The sequence below is a fragment of the Tauraco erythrolophus genome, chromosome 1, assembly GCF_009769465.1.
Source record: "Tauraco erythrolophus isolate bTauEry1 chromosome 1, bTauEry1.pri, whole genome shotgun sequence".
Lineage (NCBI taxonomy): Eukaryota > Metazoa > Chordata > Aves > Musophagiformes > Musophagidae > Tauraco > Tauraco erythrolophus.
The window spans coordinates 111,251,600-111,260,555 of record NC_141465.1 but is presented as its reverse complement, the minus strand read 5'-3'; the positions used below and the strand labels follow the sequence as shown (position 1 = coordinate 111,260,555).

General features: G+C 42.8%; 1 protein-coding gene across 5 annotated transcripts in view; it reads right to left on the bottom strand.

The window, feature by feature from the left end:
* Positions 1–603: 603 nt before the first annotated feature.
* STARD13 (StAR related lipid transfer domain containing 13) overlaps positions 604–8,956 on the bottom strand; it is a 268,378-nt gene continuing 260,025 nt past the window's right edge. For 4 of the 5 annotated variants that reach the window (XM_086612902.1, XM_086612918.1, XM_086612909.1 and 1 more), the window contains 6 exons: positions 8,745–8,952; positions 7,711–7,825; positions 6,711–6,932; positions 4,684–4,901; positions 1,098–1,274; positions 604–721 (listed from right to left, as the gene is read on the bottom strand). In XM_086612902.1, coding sequence (XP_086469028.1) covers positions 604–721; positions 1,098–1,274; positions 4,684–4,901; positions 6,711–6,932; positions 7,711–7,825; positions 8,745–8,952 — 1,058 coding nt within the window. The remainder of the gene's footprint in view (positions 722–1,097; positions 1,275–4,683; positions 4,902–6,710; positions 6,933–7,710; positions 7,826–8,744; positions 8,953–8,956) is intronic. The other variant, XM_086612936.1, reaches the window with a different exon arrangement.

Here is an 8,956-nt window from a genome sequence, read left to right as displayed (position 1 = left end):
CTTCTCACAGCATACACAAACACAAAACATATTTGAGAACAGGCGTTTCCGTTATCACATGGATTATGCCCGGTAGCCCTGTGATAATGGCAAACACAGCTTATGTAGCAGTGACACACTAAGGAACAAGTGACAGACTCATTTACGATCCGACCGATGCAAGAGATTTGCACTGAGTTATATACAAAATAATTAATTTATACATATACATATATATAGATAGATATAATATAAATATATACATACTGTACATAAGTTATTTACAATTAAAATATGCTTCTTAGAAGCCTTTAAATACCAGCGTTCTGTAACACACAAGTAATAGCAAAAGTAATAATGGTAAAAGTAATAATGGTAAAGTAATAATGGTAAAAGCTCTCTGAAGAAATGTTTACTTCAAAAATTGAAATTAACACAGAAGAGATGTGGCAGGAGGAGGTGAAGTCTCCAGGATAAAAGAGCTTTCCTGTAAAGTTCCTGTTTCATCTTTGTACAGACCCAGGCCTGGTAAGATTTCTGCAGCTTAAATAAGATCTTTGCTTTCAGCCTTCCCATTCCCTGCCAGACCCCAATTTACGCTCACACTGTCCCGGGAACACTTCCTCAGATTTTCGTTTCTGGTCCCTCAGCAATCAGAGGCTGAAATGAGTTTCTGATCCTGGCAACTTCTGCTGCACACAGATGTCCAAAGCCTTTGTTGTACCACTCTGGGGAATGTCCTCTGAAGAAATGGAAAGAGAATTATTGAGAAACTCAAATACTCAAGAAACATGCCCTGCAGGAACGGGCTTGCCACGCTTCCTACTCCCCGCTGCCCACAGCGGTGGTGGGGACTTCAAATACTTGTCATTGTAAGCGCACTCTGAATTTCTCCCTTGCAGTAATCAAATAACCGGATTTTATTTCTACGATCAGATCACAACAGCAGTAGACACTGAGCAGAGAAATGAGCTTGGTGGATAGAAAAGACTGCAGGAAGGCTCCAAAGCAGCAAAGCGACATTGACCATGTCCTCTGCTCCCAACACCTCCCCTCCTCCAGTTGCTGCTTTTTGCCCTGCTGAACCGACATCTGCTTTTTGCAGGCGGGATACTTACTTTAGGTCAATTCTGCAGATATGCGTCAGCCTGGCTTTTCCTGAGCCACACGGTTCTATCAAGTACTGGGAGTCCATCACGATGGCTCGCACGGCTCCCATAAGAGGAGCCTCTTCGTGCTCCACAGAGATGGCAACGAGCATACACATGCCCTTTGGCAAATCCGTCCTCCACGTTCTGCAGCAAAACATTCAAAATGGCATTGCTTTAGTAACAAAACTTTTGGGGACACGAGTAAGAACCTGAGTTAAAGTTGCAGTTTGTCTGCCTATCCTTGCTGTTGCCTGCAATGCCACTGGACTCTCCTAGGAGTCCCTGAAGGAGTTTTGTGTTCTGGGTTTGTAAGCAATATTGCTCAGAACAGGCCACAGAAACTTATCAAGCTCAAACTTTAGAGCTAGATCCCCTCCTGTAATATATTAATTATTATAATTAATATATTAATTTTAATGTTAGGTACTATAATCTTGATAAGAACTGCTCAGAGGTTTGGGGATACATTGGTACAGGAGGAGGCAAATCAACCCCCCGAACTTGCACCTTCTGAAACAAATCAGGGGAAGATCTTGTAATCAGTGCTATGTACATTATTTTCCTGAAGGACAATATCCACATAATTCTGCTGTCATCCGCCCACCCTAGTTTGGAGTCTGACTGTGATGTGGAATGGTCACCCATCTACGTTGCTGCAGGCTCCAGGTGGAGAAGTTTTGCGTCTCCACACGAGCACTTTGTAGCCATCATGTGTTGCAGGGCACGACACAGCCTTTTGCAGATAAAAGTTTTGGAAAGGACATGAGAGGAGCACAAGCCATCCAACAAAGGCTGAAATGTCGTATTGCATCCATGCAGACTGACAGAACAACAAACACAGTTTAGCACAGCAGAAATCCTTGCTAGTACCCACACTAACTTCTGAAACTCCAAGAACATGTTTCAAGGGCCTCAATTAAAAACAAAATGTCCTTTCATGACAAGCTTTATTTAATCAATGACATTAATGTACAATACTCTGGGTGATGAGAAGTATAAATGCAGCACGTTTTACCAGGGTGTTCTGCTGCTAACACCCACTGACGCACAGCAGCTGAGGAAAGTCTCCTCAGTTGGCTGGTGCCGATTACGTGGTGGTTATTTGCCACCACACACTGCAAGTAGCAATGACAAAACACAGTCTTACAGATCTAAGGTGTGATTTCCTACTTTCCGTGTGTTTCATCTGCCAAGGTAGCTCATCACTTTTATTAATGCACACCTCAGATCTACTGTGAAATGCTGAACCCTCTGCTGTGAATGCCTGCACAGTGCTGAGATGCGACTGTAACTAGATGGCACGCACTTGGGTCATTCCTGAAGTGGAAAACCATTTATCCCAGAGATTGCAGATGACTTATGATTTGTATTCCCAGTTATGTGGATTTAGGCCAGTTTCTGTACTTCTCTGTATATCTTACAGTAGTAAAACCAGGCATGACACCTAACTCACAGAGATGCTGTGATATTTAACAAACATTAAATACTTGGATTAGATCTAAGGAAGAAATTCTTCCCTCTGAGAGTGGTGAGACACTGGAACAGGCTGCCCAGAGAAGTTGTGGATGCCCCATCCCTGGAGGTGTTCAAAGCCAGGTGGGATGAGGCTTTGAGCAACCTGATCTAGGGGAAAGTGTTCTTGCCCATGGCAATGGGTTTAGAACTAGATGATCTTTTAGGTCCCTTCCAACCCAAACCGCTCTATGATTCTACTTGAGGAATCTTTAATGAAAAGCGATGCCTGTGCCGGGCAGCTGAGAGCTGTCAGATCCCAATCATACAAAACATTGCCCCTATCCTCTTACCATTACAGTCTTCTCAAGGGAGCCTAATTCCCTTGTTATGACTGTCAAACTGGAGGAAAAGAACAAGTAAGTTTATCCTTTCACAGCCAAAAGTTTGATTGGGAAGAGGAAAATTGCTGTCCGTTAAAATATATTTATTCATGTCCCCAGAGGTGAATTATAATTGCACTGTTCACTTCCCACTAATCATAAGGTATCAAATTGACTGCGATATCACTGGCTAACCTTGCTCTAGACTTAATGATACAAATCAAAAGAGATAAACAACAGAATCTGACAGATCTGCCTGACAGCTGTTTTCAGCCCTTAAAAACTCACCAGGATTCAGTTTTATGATACATATTTTAGTTCCTGGGGGTCATTCTGCCTGTGTTAGTGAAAAGAATGAGAACGCCATGGCAAGATTTTTCTTTAACTGATGTGACTGCACAGCAGGTCTTTAAAGAACAGAAACCACCATGAAACCTAATAGTGAGCTAAGTGGCAAATAAGAGGACAGAATTACCGTCATCAAAACCTCCCCGCCGCTCCCAGGCAATCTTCTCGGTGCAATGTGGAGGGCCAAATTTCTTACTGGCTTAAGTCAATATTATATAGGAAAATTAATTACAAAATAATTATTTTAGCCCATTATACCGTAGGAAGGCAAAGGAAATCACATAATGGGAGGACTGATGTTTTCACATTACAAAGAACTTACAGAAAATATTTTTAAAATCTTCCCCTAAGAGTTCCAATAATTCATCCCTCATACCAACAATATCTGTGTGCTATTGTTCTCTAAGAGAAAATTGAAGTTCATAAAAGGGATGTGCTATTATAATTATTTTTTATAGGGCTCCTCTTTTTCCTTAAATCTTTGTTCCCTCTAATACAACTCTGACTCACTGGACTATTTCGTCTGTCAAAACTGCTTAGCATTTCTCTGGCACATCATTTCAATCAAAGAAAGCAGAGACCAAGAATGGGAACACACAACATCATCCCGAAATAAATAACTGTAGGACTGACCCTGTAAGTGAAATATGTCATCAGCTCCACAATAGCTCCTAGCAAGCAAAGGGCAAGGATTTCAAAGGCAGAAGGCACATAAGAGGAATTTTTTTTTGCCTATTCTGTACAGGCAGATAGACAATGGCAGAATTGGGACTGAATTTGGAATATTGATACACAGCTATGCATTTATTTGAGAGATGTCATCCCCTGGAAGACAGTCAGAATACATATCTACTGCCTCTTTCTGTTCATTTCCACACTAGGATTTTTATGGGTTAGCATTTCTTGGTCTACAAAGACTCCAACTGCAAATCTAAAATAACAACTTATATAGACACGGTATAATAACCTCAGCTTAAAAGCATCACTATCTTCTCTACTAAACATTTGGCTCTTAAACATTGAATGCTCCCCAGAGAACAGCAAAAGCAGCGTAAAAAACAATCGGGTTCTATTTGCACTGTTTTCACAACAAACAAAGCTAAGAGAGAACAGCAGCTATAATCAGACATCTGTTCTAAGGAATAAATGATATTTATGGCCTCGGGAGTGTGTGCTGCTCAAATTACATGAGAGAAAAGGTCAGCACGCTCTAGGTGTACAATTTTCATTCCGTTTGAGAGATCAACACTGCTGCCTAGGAGTAGAGTTCTCAAAGCACAACTATACAGATGCTGAGGCTGAGATAAGACCAGATCTTCCTTCTATGCACTGCAGGAAGCAAAGGTACTGGAGAACTGCCCTTAGCTTACCTTAGAACAACAAAGTCTCGGACGGGATGAGGAGCCATGCTGTTCAAAACATACTGGTAAACTTCCGTCTGCTTGTCCAGGCTCTCAACCATCTTCCACTGCAAGAAGTCCTCGTCCCAGAGGTGACGTTCTCTCAGCACTCGGTTCAGGACAACTGGCGGAGGGGCTTCAACTTCCACTGAGGCTTTCCAAAGCCTTAGGGGGTTCCCGTCCCCAACCTGGAGTAAAGTAACAAAGAATAGAAAACCCTGTGATCTATATGCGTGTCTTCAGCAGAGGAGAACTGATGACAGAATCTTGTTATGGGTATCTGGCTTTAGCTTAAGAGCATGCATATTTCCCTCCTAATAATTGCTATTATTGCTATTGCTGCTGCTCTTCCCTATGTGAAAGCATACGCATACTAGTCCTGGATGGAAAACTGAAGCGATACACCTGTGTATATCTGGACCAGTTCCCATAGTGCCAGTGGAGTTGCTGTATTATTTCTGGTGTGACAGACACTTTTTCAACCCCAAGCATCCTAAGCGTAATGAATATGTGTGTGTAGAAGTAAAAACAGATGAAAGGAGAGACCGAAACCCTGGGCTGAAATAAAGCTACCACCTCCGGCAATCTGATGCACTAGCTGGGACTAAGGGTCAATTAACTGTCCTGGTTAATTGGTGGAAGAGCAGAACACATGTTCATTCACTTATGTGTCAGATACACAGATGTTTGCTCCACAAAATAGCCACAAGAGAAGTACTGGGAAAATGCCTTTCAAAGAAGGAACACAAACTTCTTGCTTACTTTCCCTAGCTCATGTCTCCTGTTACTTGTTACACCTCCACAGCATGCAATAAGGGGAGTGGAAAGTGCTAGGCTTTCCTAGATGAATATCCTAAATTCCACACGTAAAGCATTTCTGCATGGTTTTAGGGCTGTCGTATTTCAGGCAGCAAACAAGTTAACTGTAAGCACTGGATCTTGCAAGCCCTGCTTTTCTAACCCCTCCCTACCCTGGCATCCCCAGGTAGACCTGTGCCTGACCCTATTCATTCCCTCCCCTCTCCTGCATCCTACTCCCACCTGAGCCCTGTCACTCCCTCCCCAACCTCCTGTAGTCCCTCCCTGGAGAGGTCACTCACAGAAGCCGGCTACAAACCAGGGTAACTGTGATTTCTTTGCCCTAACAGAGGGGTTGCCCTTTCCAAATAGGGGTATTGCTACCTCCAGCCCCTAAGACTCCCTGCCCCCTTCACCATCCAAATCCCACACTCTTCCCAGTGCCCTTTCCCTACCTTACTCATATCACCCACCCCTAACCCACCCCCTCCATCGCTAGTTGTGGGTTTGCAGACCTCTGTTCTGCCATAGCATTTCCAGCAGCCCTGAACCCCACTGTCTGCAGGGACCCTGCAGCACCCTCCTCCTGGCTGCAGCGGTCTAGCTTTCCCTGCAGAAGTGACGGAGCCTGGAACAACTTCAGAAGTTTTGATAAAAGTTGCAGATATCAAAAATCCACTCGAAACAAGGACAAGGGGACCAGAGATAACATTGGCCATATGGCTAAGTAAGGCAGCAGGCAGCCTGAAGAGGGTTTTTAAAACCTGTGAACTGCCTGTGTTCTCCAAACTGCTGGCAAACAACAGGAGACAGTCAGAAACTTTGCCTGTCCCCTAGTCAAAGAGCTTACCCAGGTAATGTTATCTGTTGTTTAAAGTCTCAGTTCGTTCTCTGGTTGTGGTGTCTGCTGTATCACTTTATCCATTTTGGAGACCTTAGCTTGCTTTGTGTACCTTTTCCTGGAATCTCATACTTGAATCATGATCATATTACATTTTTGACTGCTTTTAGTAGTCTTTAAAAAAAAAAAAAAGTTGTGTGCCTCACCAGACAGAAAAGTATGTATTGAGGCATGCAACAAGTCAGGGTGTCCCATAGCTAGGTTGTATAGAATCATAGAGTCATAGAATGGTTAGGGTTGGAAGGGACCTACTTTGCTTTGGTTTCTTTACTGCTTCTTCCATGTCTCCCCAGATTACCTTTTTGTAGGCGAGTTCTGTGTTCTCCATACTGGAACATGTGACCCATCCTTTGAATTTCTCTTTCACTTCTTTCTGGAGATTCTGCATGAGACTTTCCAGGTACATCTGATAGTTCCCTCCTTCCTCATCCACTTGTTTCCCAAGCTCATCCAGAGTGGGAGAATGCACTTCTGCGTCAATGTAGGAGTTTCGGGACTGAGCGACCATCTCGTGCGGCACCTGTGCCACAGAAAGGAGGGAAAACACACAGGAAAAACCTCCAGCTGAGAACTTAATTTAAGGCAATGTGTTTCTAGGCTGATGGACCATTCAGCATCCAATTGCAATGAGCCTATGATCTGTAAAATGGATATCTATTTCTGTCTTTGCTTATTATGCAAGATGAGAAATCAAAGTAGTAGAATGAAACAGTCCCTGGCTCAGAATAGCACGGCTCATGCAGAAGCACATTAGACTGATCAGCTGTATGTCAATACACCTTCGTTATGCTTCTAGCCCCTAGAAATGTTGCCTTGTGCTTCTGGGAAAGGAAGAGATGAGCATTCTCTCTCCTCCACCTGCAGTGAAAGTAGCTGCAGGAATGACTGCATCTCCCTATGTGATTTTAACTTTATTGCATGACACACAGAAATAAAGTTTAAAGGCTCTTCTTTTAAGATGAATAAGTTTTAACTGAGGTGCTAAAAGCATTATAATAATATGAAATGTTAAAACAGCAGATTTTAATTTTAATTAGACTAAAATTTCCTAATCCAGTAATTTGGGTTGAAAACTGCCACAGAGTAATTACCCTGCATTTTTAATAGTTGAGTCTTTGAAGGGAACAGTCATAAAGAAATGAGATAAATAAACTTTAGATGGAGCAAGTTTACAAATAAGTGAGGCACCATCAATCTGTGAGCTAATACAAGACAGAAAATGTAAGCATAAACATAAATACTTCAAGGGATGCTGCATTATGTGGCCATGAATAACGCCGTTTGAGTCTCTCACTCACCTCAAAAAGTTTGTTGCATTCCATTATCATGTGAGCAAGTCCCTGAGTAGCTGCCAGGTTTTCACTGAGGTCCTTCTGATCTGGCTTCCCTGTTGCATATTTTTTCTGTATTACTCTGTAATTGAATTCAGTGTCTCAGGTAAAAAGCTGAATCTTTTTCATATGAAAGCAAACAGCAGCAGGATGCTCAGAACACCAGAGAGAAAAGCCTATCTTTTTTTTTTTTATTATTTATCACAAAGATTGCTCAGACTGTTGGGACTTTTTTAAAGGAAAAATGCTTACCTAAAATACTGTTGAGCCAAAGGTAAAAGCAGGAAAGGTTATGCATGTCCTGCATTAGTCCATTCCCATTTTGGAATGGACTTCTAAAAGACATGATGTACAGTGTTTTATGTTGCTACTGCTTAAAACTCTTGCTCAGATCCTGGTTATACATATACATGATCATAAATCTCAGTGTACTCTGAACCAGATGGGAAAGAAAGTCAGAAGGGACATCAAGTCGGGACCACTAACGCTCAGCAGAGTCTACACCCTGTTTAGTCTATACTTAACATGTTACACGCCATCTTAATGTGATCTGAAACAAACTGTTTCCCAACTGGTAGAATGTAGCCAGAAAACACCGTGAAAAAACACTTACTAAAAATCTACGTATTAAAATCCTTTAAAATATGGTCAATCTTTGACTTCAAGCAGAGAAAAATCAGGCCTTTTTCCTTCACAGAAGCCAAGATTACTCACGCAAAACTCTCTTAGTGCCCCACTGAAATTTCAGACAGAAAGCGGGCACTGCATATTCACAACAGCCATCCAGAAACACCCGGCCGGGCTTGTGAAAATGCCTTCTGTGCCTGTGCAAGTGTGCGTCTGGCTCTGCGGCACGGGCTTTCCCCTCTCACTGAAGCCATGCCCTGTGTAACGTGTACTGGAAGGCAGATGCTTTGGAAAATTGTACCCTGTGCGCCTCTAGAAACACCGAAAGCATCATTTCAGGATATGGCTATTTGTAGCGTTGGGAAGATACTTACCTTGGTGAGCTTTCTTTCTTCACTATATTGAGATGGAAGAGGGAAGGGGCCAGACAAACAGCTATGTTCATAGGAGTCATCTGATTCTCCTCCACGGAGGTGACATCGCTCAGGAAGCACAGCAGAGTCTGCAAAACCTCGCGGTTCTCATCGGACATCAGCATGATGGCTGCCTGCACTGCCTGCAGCCGCTGCTCCTTGGGGACATCTGA